We start from the raw sequence: 18,088 nt of genomic DNA on the forward strand, positions 1-18,088 counted from the left end.
CCGAGCCCACACATCCCTCAGCCCCCCAGGGAGTAAGGGGAGGGTGCGAGCACGCAGCCACAGCCTCCGAAGGTGGCACCTTCTCAAGCGTTAAAAAGGTAACGTGCTGGGACTTCCCTGGTGGTCCGGGGGCTCCCAATGCAAGGGGCCTGGGTTCGATCCCTGCTCAGGAAACTAGATCCCCCACGCCACAACTAAAGATCCCACACGTGGCAACGAAGATCCCACGTGCCGCAGCTAAGACCCGGCTCAGCCAAATAATAAATAATTTGTTTAAAGGTAACTTGCTGATGTGACTTTAAAGAAAAGACACGGGCAAACACAGAACGAAGGTGACGAGGACCAAAACCATTTTCGGGGGCTCCCCCACCCCAGGGCTGATATCAGGACCTAGTTATCCCCGTAAGGTTGGCCCAGAGGAAACGCTCAATGCAGGTCTGATGGACGGATGAATGAACGAGGGACCAAGCGGGTGACACTTAGAAAGACACCCATCAGAAAGCCGACCTTCCCAGTTTTCCCCAGATGGCCCTCCAGGAAAGCACCTCCGTGTTTAAACCCACCCAGGGTTGCTTATCTGCTGCAAAGCGGAGCCAACCATCTCCTGGGTGCTGTGTTACGTTTTATGTGAATGAAATGAGGCTGGGAGCAGAGAAGCAATTTAAAAGCGCCAACTTCATTTGGGGACTGATGCTCCCTCCCCACTGAGCACCCCGGCTCCTGGCTGAGCCACCCCAGCCGAAGGGCAGAGGCCCGGCCAGGGGGAGGCACAGGGCGCCGTGGCCTGGCTGCACGGCCACTGCTGCCAGTCGAAGCTTCTGGGCAGAAAGATTTGGGCAAGAAGCAGTCTCTCCCTCTCCCCCAAAGGGCTCTTCCCTACAGGGATGGCTCAGGATCCTCACTGAACACAGGTGGGGACAAATGAGTGCTTTACAGAGCTTCAGAGGTCACAGGGGGAGCAGGCAACTGAACAGGGAGGCCAGCTCTGTCACCCACCGGCCACGGGGTCCTTCCCAGATCCTCAGCAGAGAAGGAGGTGGGCCGGGCCTCTGAGCTCATAGCCCTTCAGGACCAATGAGCCCCTCCTATCCTACTCATCTGGTCAGTTGCCAATGTTTACTGAGCATCTGCTAAGCACCTAGCACTGGGAGACAGCAGAGAACAGACAGACCAAAGCTCCGCCCTCGCGGGGTCCACACCCTTAGGGGCCTGAGGGAGACAGGACACTGGGAGCAGGCACTGGGGTGGGGGGTGGCGGCGAAGAGAATCATCCCCACGGGGTCCGTCTGTCCCCTCTCTTTCCCAGGAGCCACGTCCTACCTGGCTTCTTCACTTCTATTCACTTCACTTCTACTCACCTGTGATTCCCCGCCAGCTCTGCTGGGACCACAGAATCCAGGGGCCCATGAACTTGGGTGGAGAAACAAGAACTGGGTTTATTTTCATCAACTCCGACTGAAATTGGGCGTTTCCTTCATCATAAAGCAACAAGTCACAATGTTGTCATTAGTACCTGGGACTTTGTCACCAACAGAAATCACAGGTGTTTTCCCGGGCACGCTCACAGCTGTTGCCGACCCCGAAATATCGTTTACGTCCATCACGACTTCAGAACTGTGGTACTTATCACACTTGCTGCTAACTCTTGTTGATGTGTTACTAAAGAAATCAGCTTTAATATTCTGGTAACTTTATTGCCATAGCATTTATTTTTTAATAATCATCCTTTATCTATTCTATTCTATAATCCTATCTATTCTATGTTATGCTGGTTATAAAAACTACATTCTGAGAAACTTCATGGGCTTCTCCAGACTTGGGGTGGGGAGAGTCTATGGCACAGAAAGAGCTGAGGACCTCTGTGCCAGGATGGGGTCCTTGGAGCCGGGAAGCCCCTCCGCGTGTGTCCCGGGGCAGCCCGTGGTGTGACACCCAGCAAGGCACCCAGCAGCCGCCTCAAACGACTGAGACAGAACGGCTGCAGGAATTAAATAAAATCCCCGAAGCCCCTGCACGGTCAAGTGATCAATCAGCACATAAACCTGGATGGGGTTAAGCAGTATCGATGGGAATAAACTGAAAAAAAGGTAAGATTTTTTACTGAGCGCTTCATTTTTACGAGTGAAAATTGAATTATTTAACTGGTCAATGAGCTAGTCAATAGGGAAAAGGGCCTAAACGCAGGGAGGAAGTGAAGTGCACGTGAACTTGAAATACAAACGGCAGGAGCTCCAGACCACGCCCCCCTGGACCATTTCCTACCCGCCGCAGGCCCCCCACCTCCAGACCAGTCAGCCTATTTCTGACTTTCCAACGTTGACAGATCTGGATGTCCTGGGCTCCAAGCAACAGCCCCTCCCCTTGGGTCACACACAGCAGAATGGGGGGTTATCAGAAGAAACCAGGAACAGCACCACTCCCACCCACTGTACTGTCTCCCTGCTGCGTCCTTCCCAGGTATGGGATGGCCCTTAGTGCTGTGAATGTTTCTCCCCCAAAACCACAGGGCGACAGGTTTCTTTGGGGATTGCAACCACGCAACTAATTGGCAAGTGGGCAAAAACGCAAAGCAGACACAAGAACGATGTCTGCTGTAGTTAAGACCTCAGGCTCAATCCAAAAACTAGCACAGAATTCTGCAATCCCACTTCTGAGTATACAGCCAGAAGAAGAGAAAGCAGGGGTCTGAACAGACATTTGTACCCCAATGTCCACAGCAGCGTTGCTCACTCTAGCCCAGAGATGGGAGCAGCCCAAGGGTCCACGGATGAATGAACAAGAAAACAAATGTGGTCCATCCACACAGTGAAATATGATTCAGCTTCAAAAAGGAAGGAAATTCTGACACAGGCTACAACTTGGATGAACCTCGAGGACATCATGCCCAGTGACGTAAGCCCGTCACATAAGGATAAACACTGTGTCACTCCACTTATATAAGGTCCCTAGAAAAAACAGCCAAATTCACAAACGGAAGTAGAATGGTAGTTTGCAGGGAAAGGGGGAGACAGGAGGCGATGGGGGGCTAGTGTTTAACGGGGACAGAGTTTCCATCTGGGAAGATGAAAAAGTTCTGGAGGTGGATGGTGGTGACGGTTGCATAACAATGTGAATGTACTTCATGCCACTCAACTGTATACTTAAATTGGTTAAGAGGGTAGATTTTATCTGTATTTTATCACCATTAAAAAATAACAATAAAGAAAAAAGAGTAGAAATATTTCTTGCACTAAAAAAATAGCACTCAGGGACTTCCCTGGTGGCACAGTGGTTGAGAATCCGCCTGCCAACGCAGGGGACACGGGTTCGAGCCCTGGTCCGGGAAGATCCTACATGTCGCAGAGCAACTAAGCCCGCGCGCTGTTACTACTGAGCCTGCGCTCTAGAGCCCGCGAGCCACAACTACTGAGCCCGCGTGCCACAACTACTGAAGCCCGCGTGCCTAGGGCCCGTGCTCCGCAACAAGAGAAGCCACCGCAATGAGAAGGTCGCACACCACAACGAAGAGTCGCTCCCACTCGCCACAACTAAAGAAAAGCCCACACGCAGCAACGAAGACCCAACGCAGCCAAAAACAAATAAATAAATAAATTTATTTTTAAAAAAATAGCACTCAGGCTCAAGAGTGAAGAAGGAAATCGCATCTCAGACCCTTTTTAGCTGTGTGACTTTGGGCCAGTCCCCTGGATGCTGTGAACCTTTCTTTTCTCGTCTGTAAAATGAATATAATAATCGTATCTATTTTTTTAGGACTGTCTCCAGGACTAAATGAGTTAATGCCTGTGATGTGCTCGGCACAGCCATGGACACATAAAAGGGGACTGTGATTACTGACTTCATTATTACTAATCAGAAGCAACATGTAAATAATGAGAAATTGTTATAAGATAAAATTACGTCCGAAGGAGAAGCACCGAGGCGATCCTAAATGCCACCTCTCCAGCTAAGGCCTGGAAGATGGTATCTCTACCTCTGACGCCTCAGAATTATGCGCAGCACAGAAAACTCATAAAGAGCCCTTTCTGAATTAAAAGTGATCTGAAGAGAAGCAGCCACACTCGGCCTGGCTCTTTTCTTACTTTAATTTGAACTTAATTTATCTCTGAGCATCAAGAAACGGCGTCATGCAAGAGATGTGCCCTGTCGGAGTCAAGGCGAGCTCAACATTGCGGGAAATGATCTGCTTTTGCAAGAAAATCACGAAGGAAGGAGGGTGCTGTTATTTTAAGATCTTCGAGCTGGTGTGAGAAGAAACTAATTAAATGATTGTAATTTTCTGTGCAAATGCAGCAACTTGACTACTGCAGAGATGCAAAATAAGAAGGAACTTTTCCACCTCAAAAGAACAGCGGAGTCTTAATTTTTTCTTCTTTCCGGTTCTCCAGTGACAGCTCACATTCAAGTACTCCTATTAAACGTTTAAAACAACAAACAGAGCTTATGCGGGACAAAGATGATGTGCACACTGTGTGCTCTGGGAAGCGTCCTGGAATCACGGGGCTGGAGTAGAAATGGTTTTGTCGCTGCCCTCAGTGGGCTGTCAGTCGCCAGCTCACAGCGCAACTGGGAACAGGTTGCGAGAGTCTGTGCTCTGCAACCCACCGGAGGGACGGCTGCACCGTGGGAACCCGCGTGGGGCAGAAGCGGGGCCTTCGCCATCCCCACCATCCACTGGACAGAACCGGAAGGGCCACGGGTGCGTGTCTCCATGGCGGTTCTATGCCCAGCATCCAAGCTCACGCCCCGAATGAGGCTTTCAAAGGGCTCCCACAGGCAAGAGCAGGCTGGGGACAGACCCACACGCATGCTTCACCCTCCAGATACTGGGATGGAGACCTTGTCGTGACCACGATGAGAGCCAGAGTTCCCCTGCTCCCTGAGCTTCCACACCTGGGCACACGCTGGCCAGGAACAGGGCTGCAGTAACAGCTGGCTTCACGGGTCATCACATCCCTCCGTGCTCCATAAAGCACCCATGCAAACTCGGGAATTAGGAGCGCGAGGGCGAAACGGGCTATTGGTAAGAATCTATAAATAACTCACTCTTCGGATGCTAAAAAAAAAAGAAAAGAAAAGTGAGGAAGCTCCCAAACAGAAGGCAGTTTACAAGCTCGCCCTCCGGGTCTTCCTGAAATGGAAACGCTCAGGGATGCTCAGCGTGTCGCCAGCGCATGTTCTCATGGCTCCAGCTCTGCACTCCCACGGTGTCATCCTCGGGGGCTTAGCCTGCCTCTGACAAATTATAATAAAGTAACATGTTAAAACAACAGGAGCTCCAAAGAAGGCCTAATGCAAGCACTGGGCTGCCTTCTAATCTGAAGGGGCGTGCAGAAGAATCAAGTTAATTTATGACCTCTTTAAAACACTCTCAGGAACCCTCATGCAACCACAAATTAAATAGCCACTTCATTAAAGTAAACGTAGATCTGTGCAATGTGTTCCGGAACGTTATTAACAGGGCTGTTTTGATGCCTTTGAGCCAAAAGCTTCTTGATTGACGGACCTGTTCTTTCTCTGCCTGGTGCTCCGGGGTCTTCAGGACCCCGGGCCTCTCCCTCAGCCTGCACAGTCTCACCATCGCAACATCCTCCTCAGCCCAGGTGACACTGACTCTACCCACCCTTCAGAGCTGCTCGATCATCACCTCCTCCAGGAAGTCCTCCCTGACCTCCCCAGCACAGATCCTTAAAGCACCAGAATTCTGTAATGAACTCCTGTCCAGTCCCAATGTCCTGCCAGGACAGGGGCCATGAGTGATTTTGCTTGTCACTGTACCCCGGCACCTAACAGACCCTCTTAGAAAGCAGCTGCTCTGAAGGCTACTATGAGGTCTCTTCTCACCTGGGGCTCTCAAACTTTGTGTGATCTCTCCAGGCACAGACAGAATGCAGAAGACCCTAGGTGGTCCCAGGCACAGGGCAAGCATACCCCCAAGTACAACACTGCTGCCTTGCATGCCAGGACTTCCCCAGGCTCTGCCCACCAAGCATACGTGTCCACTGAGCGACACCCATCCCACAACACAGGCTGCCCTCGCTCTCTCATCACTCTTGGTCCAGCCGCCAGGCCCAGGGTCCCCGACAGGTGGCACAGCTGGCTTCCTGACAACAAATGTGACAGGCACTCAGTGCTGGTCACAGCATCCCGTGACCTCTGTCTGCCTCTGTCCGTCTCTGGGTGGCCATTGGCCGCCCTTGGTGAAGCTGCCACGACAGAGAAGTGCTTCATCTGGGGGCAGAGGCCCACAGCCAAGCACTGAGCAGTCACAACTCAGCCACCCATGAACCGGACCGTTCTGTCCAAGGGAGTCCCCACACCAAAACGCCGGGAGGCCCGCACTGTGCTGGTCTGGAATCCCGAAATTTCTCACGGAAAGTTCAGCAGACTTGGAGCCACCAAGCCCGCCCACAAGAGCGGAGCGGAGCCGTCACCACGAAACCACAGCCGTCAGACTCAAGGCTACAAATCAGCTTTGTCGCTGGATTCACTCAAGAACCCGAAGGGCTTTCCACGAAGGCCTTCATGGTCTCTGGACGCTGGAGCCTGGCCGTGAGCCATGAGGCCTCCGTAGGGGGTTGGGGAGCCACGTCCCGTCCATCCTCACCTGAACCCTTTCTCAGACCTGCTCTTCCCTCCCTCGGCCCCCTCCAGGGCCCTGGGCCAGGCCTCACCGTCACAGCAGCCTCCTCCCCGAGTCTCTGTACAGGTCTCACCTCCACGGCCCCTCACCAAGCCCACCCTGCGCACTGTCCCCGGGTCACTGGTTGAAACTCAGCCCAGCCCTGCTATCACTCCCTGAGCACCTGCTGCAGGCCAGACCCTGTCCAAGCACTTTACGTGGATTACCCTACTGAACCTGCACCACAGACAGACCTATGAGCCTTCACTTCCCCCAAATCTAAGACACTGAGGCCCAGAGAGGTCAGTGCATCCACCCCAAATCTCAGAGCCAGAGAGGAGCAGGGCCGGGTACAAGCCCAAGAAGGCTGAAGCTCAAGCACCAGTAACCCCCCACCCCCCGCACTGCCACGCTAGGCTGTTCAGCCTCATATTTGGGACCCATTAGGAGTGGACTTCAACCAGTTTCTTCCAAACTTCTTTCCTCTGATTCCTCTCCACGCACAATGCATTCACTGTCTCCGTGTATGACACAGACATACCTTCAGATTCCCACCTCCCAGACCTTGCTCAAGCAGTTCCTCACCCAGAATGTTCCTCTCCATCTCCCATATACTCCCCCTACTCGTCCCATAAGTCCACCCTGATGCCACCTCTTCCATGCAGTCTTCCCTGATTTCCCCACTGGGGAAGATGGTGCTCACCCCTCGTATCCCAACTGTTCACATCCATCCCTTTTTTCCCCACAGGACTACTCTGAGCTCCCCTGTGTTAAGCTCAGGGGATGCAAAAGTAATTGAGGCCCCTCCCCTGCTGTTACGAGCTGAACTGTGCCCCCCTCACCGCCCCCCACAAATCACATATTTAAGTCCTAACCCCCAGGACCTCAGGATGTGACTATACTTGGAGATATGGTCTTTAAAGAGGGGATTAGGGTAAAATGAGGCCACTGGAGTGGGCCCTGATTCAATATGGTTGGTGTCCTTATAAGAAGAGATTAGGACACAAACACAAAGAGAAGACAGCCATCTATAGGCCAAAGAGAGAGGCCTCAGGAGGAACCAACCCTACTGATCCCTTGATCTTGGACATTCAGCCTCTAAAATGGAGAATGCATTCTGCTGTTAAAGCCATCCAGTCTGTGGCACTTTGCTGTGGAGGCTAATACACCTGCCCTCAAGGAACCTGACATCTGACAGCTGTGTTAGGTGTGACCCATTTCACACCTTCAGAAGCTCCATGCTTCTGACTTGGAGCTCTGGCTCTCTGGGTATAAAATATGCACAGATATCAGGTTCCTGAAGATCCCTGAGCAGAGAGCATGAATAGTCAGGGCAGAATCACCTCTGCATACAGCTCCCCTCGACATCCTCAACCCTGCAGGACAGCACAGAGCAGATGTGGAGCGGGGGTGGGGGACATGCCGATCTGCTGACCACCAGCAACAAAACTGAACCAACTGGGCCTGGCTGCAGGAAGCTCACATTCTAGTCCACTGCCGCATCGAAACTGAAGTTCCAGTGCCGTGAGGGAAGGCGTACAGGCGAGCTGTACTTAAGTATAACGCGCACGCGATTTCCCAGAAATGGTAAAATTGGGACAGGGCACAGCACCGTCCCATTGGGGCAGCATGAAGCCCTGACCCCGGAGGCAGGGACCTGCATTGCCATGCTTGTCTCCAGATCACACCTCTGCCTCTGAGGCAGCTCGGGAGACCCAGAACCTGGAGCCTCCGTGCATGACCCGTTCTGGATCCATCGAAGGTAACACCAGTTGGTTTCAATGAAACACTCATTTCACACCTAACAATTCATTTCTACAGCTAAACGGCAGACAGAAAGGCAGTGTTCGAACTTCCAAGCTAGTCCCCTTCTGTATCTCCATGGGAGCGGGAAGAAACCGAGCCTTTGGAAGGAAAACGCACATATGTTCTCAGCGCTACAGCGACGGGGCCTGTCCTGGAATAAGCTCGAATCCTGCCGTTCCTTTCTGCAGATGCTCTAAAACACCATTTTAAACAGTCTATCCCTCCCCACATGCTTTTTTTAACTCTGTAAAACACCTGACATGGTAAAGCAAACACCACCTCTGCTCTTGTAGAGCACATCTGCAGAGCGTAGCTCCTTGGGTTCGGATACCTGTGCAAATCAGATGACATAAAATTTTTAAAAGACTCTGCTCAGCAAATCAGCCTCAAGTTAGTTTCTTTTCCGTTTTAGCTTTCAAAGATGGGGCTTTCAAGCGGAGGTGAACCACGTGCAGAATCCTGGCTAAAATCCTTAGCCCTGCGGCTGCCAGAGGGACCAAAGCGCATTTCTGAGACACTTCACGTGCGGAGAAAACAATGCAACGCATGCGCGGAGTGCTGAGAAAATAATGGTTTGAAAAAAGGGTTTTCCTTGGCTCTGGGTTACAGCTTTCACTCCTCTTGAGTTCTTCCCAGGCAAGTGAAACTCTTAAAGCATCACCTGCTCCCCAAGTCAAAGGATGATGCGCTTATCCAGCGAGAACTCCCGTCTCCCCGACTTCCCAAGCCTGAGAATGGGTGAGGGGGGGGCGGGGCTGGCAAGAGAAGTGGGAGGTGCTTGAGCCAAACGCCGGGTCAGCATCTCCAGAACCACAGCCGGTAACAGTGATGAGTACTCGGGCTTCGCCTCCGTCTGCTGAGTGCCAGGCCACGCCCTGCTCTCCACAGCCACCCCGGCCCCCCATTTCCCAGAGGCCAGGGGAGAGTGCCTCTCTCAAAGCTCCTCCCCGGATCTGGACTTCCCACCGCCCACTAAAGAGAAGTCAGCACCTCCCCACATTCCCACTCCCCACTCCCAAGCCCCCCCTCCAGGCATTCAGCTGCCAGCAGCCAGGAGACAGTCACACAGGAGTCACTCAGCTCAGCCACTGTCCCCAAGCAGCAAAGCCAGGTGGGCTCCTCTGCCAGGCCCCGCCCCCAGGGCTCCGCCCCACTGGCCCAGACTCTCCTCAGCCTCTCCAGGGGAGCTGTGCTCTCAGGATGGGGGTGGGCGGGCGGGCTGGGTGTCAGTGAGCCCTGAAGGTGCTGGTCCCACCTGGGAGGCTGCTCTCCACCCCTCTGGGTCTCCCTAACTTCTCTCACCCCTACCGCCCCCCACCACGAAGCTGAAAAGAGTGAGCTTCTGGAGGAACAACCTGGGGGGAGGGGGCTTGGTTTGGATGTTCCGGCTCCACTGGTCTGACTGTTAATGCTTACTGGTTCCTTTGAGTTACTGGTGTCCAGGTTACCTTGCAGTCCCTGAGTTACAGCTTACAGTACATAGGACACGATTTGCTCCCGAGTATTGGGAAGGAAGGAAGAAGGGCGGGATCCAGCTGCACGTCTGGGGTCTGACCCCTCTCTCCAGATGTACGTGGGGACGTTCCCCCAAGGGCTCTTCGAGGTAGGGGCGCCTGCTCCCCTCCCTAAAGCACCGCCCCTCAGGGCCCTGCCTGCCCCCTGCTGGCCGGCGGAGCGCAGGGGGTCAGCGCCGACCCGCCCCTCCCCCCAGGGCTTCCAGTCTGACTGGAGACGGTGACCAAGGACCAGAGACCCGGCACAAGCGTGAGAAGCTGGCTGGGGAGGGGGTCCGGCAGGGCGCCGCGCTCTGGACCAATCAGGCCCATCCAGTGCCGCCCCTGCCCCAAGAAGCTCATCCACCCGCCCCTCCCTTCTCCCGCAGAGTTCCCCAGCCAGCGGGGCTAGACAGAGGAGGTGGGTAAAAGTGCCGCCCAGCCCAGGCTACACCCCTGCGGTGACTAGAGAAGCACCTGCATCCCCGCCCCTCCACTCCCAATGGACGCAGGGGCCCTGGCCCAGCGCGGCTTCCCCAGAACTTTGGGAAGCCTTGGTCAAGGAGAAGGGTCGGGGCTCAGCCACTGGACAGTGAGTGGACATTTACGGAAAGGAGTGACGAGGGGCTCCCATCTCTTCTCTCCATAACCTCGCGCGCACACACAGCTGCCACCTCCCTCCACCACTCCCTCTCCCAAAACTAGAGATGATCCACGTGGGGCTGCCGACAGGTGACCCCAAGACAGATGACCACGGGTTATCTGCTCCGGCGGGAATAGAGCGGGGTGGGAGGGAAACGACCCTGTGGCACCCCCCCCCCGGGGAAGAATATGAGGGTATCCCCATGCCCGGGACACACCACCAAAAAGGAGGAGGCGGGATCCAAGAGGGGGCAGGACCCACAGAGCTGGTGGAAGGAGGCGCCAGAGGACCTTAACAGAAGTGTGTTTGCAGGGCAAGGGGTGTCCAACTTCCAGCTGGAGCGAGGCCGAAGTAGCGGCCAAGGTGGGGGAGGGCAGGGAGTGCAAGGAGCTGGCCTCCGCTCCCAGCCCCGCGAGTAAGCAGATCCCGGCGCATCCAGGTGCGTCAGCGGCCGGTCCTCAAGGCAGCCGCGGGTCGCCCTACGGGAACGCGGGGAGAGCGGCGGCCCCAGAATCGAGGGTCCCAGAATCGGACGCCGGGCTGACCGGGGAAGTCCTAGAGCCCGTGGAGGTGCCACGAGCGGGGTCCCGGGTAGACCAGGGTGGAGCGGGTCCTGGAACCAAAAATCCCAAAGCGACGCTGGGTGGACCGGGTGGAGTCTGAAGGCGATAAAGGCGCAACACCGAGTCCTGAATGATCTTAAAGGGCCTGGGGGCGCCCCAAGGTGGCCGGGGTCCCGAAACCTCTGGAGACACCCACCCCCCAACCTGCGATCTGGAGGCCAGTGGGGCCGCCCCTGAGGTGGCTCAGGGTCCCGGAAATCAGCGGAAATGCCCCCCGAGGTGAGGCAGGGCGCTCACGTATCTGGTTCCCAAGTAACCAGTGGCCAGGGGCCAGCAGGGGCGCCGCCTAGGTGACTCTCGTCCCCAAGTCTCCGAGAATGCCCAGGGTGACCGCGGGGCCGTCCGGAAGTGGGGGCTCCGAGGTGTCCGGGGCAGGGCCCGGGGGGACGCGCGGAGGTCACTTACGCTGCTGTTCTCGCCCGTCCAGTGCACCATCGCCTGGTTGTGCGTCGCGTCCCCCTTGAGCACGAACGACGTGCTGATGAGTGAGACCTGCGCTTGCGAAGCCGCTCCGGCCACCGGAGCCGCCCGTGCCCAGCGCCCCTGGCCCGCGGCGGGGGCGCCGTCCTCGCCGGGACCCGGAGCCTGACCGGGACCCGGGGCGCCGGGTTCCGCGCCACGCGCCTGCCGGTCCTCGCCGCCGCCGGGCAGCGCGCGCCCCGCAGGCGGGCTTGGCGGCGCCCGGGTCAGCCGGGCGCGGGGACCCAGGCGCCAGGACTCGGGGGAGCGCCCCGCCGCCCCGCAGGCGGCCAGCAGCAGTAGCAGCAGCAGCAGGAGCGGCCGCAAGCGCGGCGAGCGCGGCGGCGGCGGCGCCCGGGGGCTAGGGGCTCGGGCGGCGGGGCCGGGGCCCTTCGGGGCGCGCGGGGGTCCCCGGTGCGCCATGGTCGCCGAGGGGCGGCGGCGGGGCCGGCGGCGGGGCGGCGCGGGCAAGGGAGACCGCGGCCGGGAGAGCGGAGAGCGCTGGGGAGCGCGAGCGAGAGCTCAGAGAAAGGAGCCGTAGAGGGGAGGGAGCCGGCGGGAGGAGGGGACTCGCCGCTCCGCCGCCGCCACCCGCGCAGCCGAGGGCGCACCGCCACCTGCCGGCCGGCTCCGTGCCCGCCCGTGCGAGCGCCAGCCGCTCAGGAACCAGGGGCCGGAGGTCCTGGAGCAGTCCGCCACCCTCCAGGGCCACAGGCCACAGACCCCTCTCCTCCCTTCCTTGCTCCTTCCTTACTCCTTCCCTCCTCTCCCGCCCTCTTGCCTTCCTTCCGCCTTTTCTTCTTGTATTTACTGACCACTTACTCTGGGCCAGCAGAGTTCCAGGCAGTGGGGACACAGAGGTAAACACAGCCAGGTGCCTGTTCCCACTGCTGAGAGTCTAATGTGGGAGAAAGACCACACCTAAGTGGACACGTTCACGGACAAAATCACCCCAGAGAACCAGAATGAAGCCAGACCGTAAGTGGGGAGGTGGTCTCCGGAAGGAGCCTCTGAAGGAGTAACAGTGGAGACAGGACCTAGCTCCTTGAGGGTGAGGAGGAGACCTTCTAGGCAGCCAGAGGGCCCTGCGAAGACGCTAAGGCAGCTTCCAGATGACCTACAGGTGCAGCCACTCCTGTGGCTTAGGCTTCAGGACTTGCAGACAGTGGCTTTATGTCCCAACCCCGGGGGCCACCAAGGGGGCAGTCCCTGAACATAAGGACAGACGCCTGGGTGAGGAGAGGGTGTGGGACAAGGTCCCATTCAGAGCCTGGCAGCCACGGTGCAGAGCTGGGGAAACAGAGGCTCAGCGCACCAAGTCCCCACCCAAGGTCATGAACCTACTTTAGGTAGATTTCAATATAACTTCATTGAGCACCCACCATGTGCTCCGCACTGGCCTCAGGGAAAAGACACAGGAGCAGGAGATTCTCCGAGGCAAGGCCAGGGTCAGAGTAGCTGTGCATCCTCAGCCAGGGGCCACCCCGCCTCCTCCTTCCCCAGTGGCCCCCACATTAAATAAAAATCCTCAGGCTCAGGCTTCCCTGGTGGCGGCACAGTGGTTAAGAATCCGCCTGCCAATGCAGGGGACACGCATTCGAGCCCTGGTCCGGGAAGATCCCACATGCCGCGGAGCAACTAAGCCCGTGCGCCACAACTACTGAGCCTGCGCTCTAGAGCCCGCGAGCCACAACTACTGAGCTCACGTGCTACAACTACTGAAGCCCGTGCACCTAGAGCCCGTGCTCCGCAGCAAGAGAAGCCACCGCAATGAGAAGCCCGCACACAGCAACAAAGAGTAGCCCCCGCTCGCCACAGCTAGAGAAAGCCCGCGTGCAGCAACGAAGACCCAGTGCAGCCAAAAATAAATAAATTAAATAAATAAATTTTTTAAAAAAATCCTCAGGTTCAGCATCCCCGTCACACTCACCTCCCAGTTGGGTCTCTTTGCTTCAGAGAGAGAGAGAGAGAGCAGAGTGAGAGAGCCTAACGGGGCCAAGGAGCAAAGGCTCGAACGTTTGGGAAAGACAGACAGTGGGGCTTCCCGCTGGCCCCCAAAGAGCTGAAGCACCCAGCACCCTGTCTTCTGCTTGCTCACCCAGGCTCACCCGGAATTCATAGCCAATAACAGACTGGGCTCGCCCTCTGCCCAGTGCTGGGGTGGGGGGTGGGGCTTGGCTGGATACCTATGAAGTCTCCTACCTTGGAATGTGCCCTCACCCCCTCCGTGGTGTAAATTCCCAATCTGTCAGAGTCTACGTCTCCAGCTCAGGCCCAGGGTCGGGAGAGGAGGGGGAGCCAGCAGCTGTGGGAACATCTGGTCTAGCACGGGGAGCAGAGAAGAACAGAACAGGGTCAGCGCAGGGCTGACGGGAGGGGAGGCAAAACCAAGTGGCAGGCGGGCACTAAAATGACGCTTACGAGCAAAGCAACACTGCAGACGGTGGCTGGCGGGAAGGTGCTCGCTGCACGGCGGTCAGAAGAGCTGGGTCTGTCCCGCCTTAGACACAAATTCACCAAGAGGCTCCCTGATGCTCGCTCAGCCTCCATGTCCCCGGCTGTGAAGGGAAGGGGGCTGCACAGTCTCTAAGGTCTCTTCCAGTTGTTTGTTCGTTTTGTTTCGTCTTGTTTTTAAATAAAGGAAGGCCTCCAAGTACTGTCCTCAAGAAAACGACAGTGACACATGATCGAGCACCTACTGTGTGCTGGGCACTTTCCTAGGGACTGGCTGCGTCCTGGAAAAGAAGATGGGGGCCTCTGCTCCTGGGGTGGGTGATGTTGCAGGTTATATTTAACTCTCACCATCAGGCTGTCCCCATCTTACAGACACGGAAACAGACTCAGAGTGATGACTGCCCAAGGTCACCTGGCCAGTCAGGGGCCAGACTCCAGGCACGTTTTCTGGCCCCAAGGGGGCGCTCTTTCCACCCCACCCCGGTTACTTGCCATCTGTGCGTGTTACCGCTCGGAGGCTTGGAGGGCTCAGCCAGGCAGGGAGGTAACGTGAACACACATCACCCCCAGGCTCGGACCGAGGCCACGTCATTAGGGATTTGCTTAATGTCCCAACAAACCGGGGAGAGGGTCCAGGTCTGGAATGCAGAGGCCATGATGCCTCACCAGTGCTCCCTCCAGAACAACTGGCTGCCTCTGCCCTAATAAGGCCACAAGGCATTCGGAAGAGCAGGACTGATTCATCCCTTTTCTGAATCCAAATCCGGAGACGCTGTGATTCCCCGGATCTCTCAGCTCACAAACATCACTGGACCCCCAGGAACACAGTGATGAGGGAGACAGACAAGTTCCCTGTGCTGGGGAGGAGTGTCCGTCCTCATGCAGCTAGACAGATCCGGGGGAAAACCTAGACAGTGCTGCGTCCCCAGGAGAAAATAAGGCAGGTGTGCGATGGCAACGAGGAGGTGCTGGGGGCCAGGTGACTTGGAGCTGAGAGGCCCGGCACGAGCCTGGCGGGAAGAGCCATCCCAGCAGAGGGGGAGCACGTGAGCCCCGGCCCGGCCCAGAGCAACTGGGTATTCGGAGGAGGAACTGCCAGGCTTCACTTGTCTCCACAGACCGCTGCAAAGCCTCTGGAGGGTCTCAGGCAGGAGAGTGAGACCAGCAGCGTTCTTACAGCATCACTCTGGCCGCCAGGAGGACAGGTGCAGGAAGGCACTGAGGACACGACTGTGCAGGACAAGAGAGAAGTCGTGGCAGCTGGGCACAGGGCAGTGGGCAGCGACGGAGGAGGGGAGAGTGGAGGGGAGCCCGCTTCTGGGTGCCTCCCTCACCCCAGTCTCACGCCCCCTACCCCCGCACTCACCCTCCTTAGTGACATCAGGGACTCAGGGACGCAGATGCAGGAGAAAGGTGCAGGCAAGTGTAGAAAGCAAAGGAGAGCTTCGATCAGGCATCCTGTCCGACACCCCCGGCACAGTGGGGTCTCCAGAGGCCACAGAGGCAGTGTCTGCGGCGCCCACCGAGGTGGCCGACAGCTCAGCAGGTGTCTGGGCATGAACACGTGGAGGCAGGCCACGTGCAGAAGCTGGGGTTCAGCGCCTGGCATCAGGGTGCATGCGTGAGATAAATATTAAACCCCCTCCAGATCTGTAACACCTGATTCTTCACAACAGCAAGATCCTAAGACGGGGAAACCAGCCCCAGTCATCCTCCCTCTTCGCCTCCACGCAGGGCACTGGGCTCCAGACCGAGTCAGGCCTGGTCCTGCTCCTGGAGAGCTCGCAGTCTGATGGGGGAGGCGCACGGCTCAACAGTGACGTCAGGGAAGCAGGCGATCCCAGGGAGGTGTCTGGGGGCCTAAAGGAAGGGGGAGCCGCCATCTGGCCTTCTGCTCTTCCACTCATCCCTCCAGGTAACAGTAACAATAACAACCGAGACTGCCACTCGAGCGCCTCCTCTGGGCCAGGCACTGTTTCTGATGGAAGAACCCAGCGCACCTCTGACTCCCCTAGGGGGTAAGTACTGTTTTCCCCAATTTAAAGGTGGGGAAGGTGAAAGCACACAGGGGCAGTAATTTACCCAAAGGATTCAAAGGCCCACGTCCTCATGTACCAACTGGGTGTCCTGAGCGTGGCCCAACTTCACCTCTCTGTTCCATAAATTGCTTCACCTGTGAAATGGGGCCAGCACGGCCCTGACTCGGTGGCTCTCAATGTGTCATCCCTGGACCCGCAGCATCTGAGTTAATGGGTTGATTTCTGGGCCCACCCCAGACCTACTGAACCAGAAACTCCGGGCTGGGGCCCCGATCTGTGTCCAACACGCCCTCTAGGTGGTCCTGACGCACCCAGTGGCTCTGGGCCCAGGCTGCACAATTGGCATCACTTGGAGGACTTCAGAAAAGTACCGACGCCCAAGCCCCACCCCTGACCGCGCCATCTCTGTGGGGCATCTCTAAGCTCCCAGGTGATGCCAGTGTGCAGCCAGCCGCGAGCCCCTGGCCTGCAGCACAGCTTTTCATAAGGATTCGTGAGAGGACAGATGCCAAGTGCCTGGCGTACGGCTGGACCACAGTAAATGGTGCCTTTCCTGACAGGTACGTGGGGGCCCCTGGAACCCCAGGCCAAATCTTTTAGTTTCAAGACCCAGCCTTGCTTCCCGGTTCCATGACAATGCTCTCATCCAGAAAGCAGAAGAAATACTTTGTCACTCCAACATTTTTTGTTTTGTTTTGTTTTGTTTCGTTTTTTGTTTTTTTTGCAGTACGCGGGCCTCTCACTGTTGGGGCCTCTCACTGTTGTGGCCTCTCCCGTTGCGGAGCACAGGCTCTAGACGCGCAGGCTCAGCGGCCATGGCTCACGGGCCCAGCCGCTCCACGGCATGTGGGATCCTCCCGGACCGGGGCACGAACCCGTGTCCCCTGCATCGGCAGGCGGACTCTCAACCACTGCGCCACCAGGGAAGCCCACGCCAACTTTTAATCAGACTGCTTGCTCATTAAAAGTCTCAAGCTTTTTTAAATGATCAAAGGTCTCTAGTGATAATATTTTAATTTCTCTTTATAATCGTGACGAAGCTCGGCAGACGCGGCTCCCCGAGCAGGCCCGTCTCAGAGACAGTCAAGGAATCACGAGCGATACTCACCAGGGACACTGGGGGACCCGGCAGGAGGGAGACTGAGGGAACAGGCTTTCGGGGTGCTGGTGGGGTGCTGGGCTCCACAGAGGGGAGCCCCGGCCGCTCCCTCAGCTGCCCAGCTCGGCCTCCCGCGACGCTGAGAAGCTCTCTGCCTGCTCCGGGGCAGGAGGGCAGCAGTGACTTGCAGACAAGTGTCCTGATGACTGTCAGGGAACAACAAGGGTTCGAGGTACCAGCTTTGCGGAGAAGGATCAACCAATGCCACAGCCTCATCACCAGGCTGGCCGGGGAGAAGGCAGTGGGGACAGCTGGTCGGGACACTAACTTGGACCAGGACAAAAGTCTGCTCCCGCAACGGCAGGGAAACGCGTCCAGACGGAGGAGGAAGACGAGGCCCCACAGCGAGACAGACAGTGCGCAGGCTGCCCCGAGCCAAAGAGGGCGGGGAGACGGGGAGGAAACGGCGGCAGCTCCTTGGGTGGTGCCGCGTAGGGGTGCATTATAGGCAGTGGTGACGGTGGTTGCTTTTTGGTGGTGGCAGGGATTTCCATGCCCGGACCACCGGCACTGTGGGCCACCAAAGCCCTGACGTGTGAGAGGCTAGCCAGGTAGTAGGCCCGAACCGGACAGAGAGCAGATGACAAGTGGCCCTTTCCCGGCCATCAGGGCTCTCTTTAATCACGGACACCGCACAGTTAGCGCCTGCAAACAGCTTGGTTCATTTCTTCCACTCATCAAATGTTTACTGAGCACCTACTGTGTGCCTGGCATGAGTCTAGGCCCCAGGGAGAGAGCAGGGAATGAACCAGACCAAATCCCTGGAGGCATAAACAGGAACTGGTGGTGAGAC

At 56.9% G+C, this 18,088-nt stretch overlaps 1 protein-coding gene and 1 long non-coding RNA gene across 2 annotated transcripts in view; one reads left to right on the top strand and one right to left on the bottom strand.

The window, feature by feature from the left end:
- SORCS2 (sortilin related VPS10 domain containing receptor 2) overlaps positions 1–12,066 on the bottom strand; it is a 484,396-nt gene extending 472,330 nt beyond the window's left edge. The window contains exon 1 of the mRNA XM_060298929.1: positions 11,590–12,066. Coding sequence (XP_060154912.1) covers positions 11,590–12,066 — 477 coding nt within the window. The remainder of the gene's footprint in view (positions 1–11,589) is intronic.
- Positions 12,067–12,388: 322 nt separating this feature from the next.
- Positions 12,389–17,046, top strand: LOC115863711 (uncharacterized). The gene is made up of 3 exons (XR_004043636.2): positions 12,389–16,115; positions 16,560–16,696; positions 16,864–17,046. It is a non-coding gene; the product is annotated as an uncharacterized lncRNA (long non-coding RNA).
- The last annotated feature ends 1,042 nt before the right edge of the window (positions 17,047–18,088 follow it).

This window comes from Globicephala melas, chromosome 5 (assembly GCF_963455315.2).
Source record: "Globicephala melas chromosome 5, mGloMel1.2, whole genome shotgun sequence".
Lineage (NCBI taxonomy): Eukaryota > Metazoa > Chordata > Mammalia > Artiodactyla > Delphinidae > Globicephala > Globicephala melas.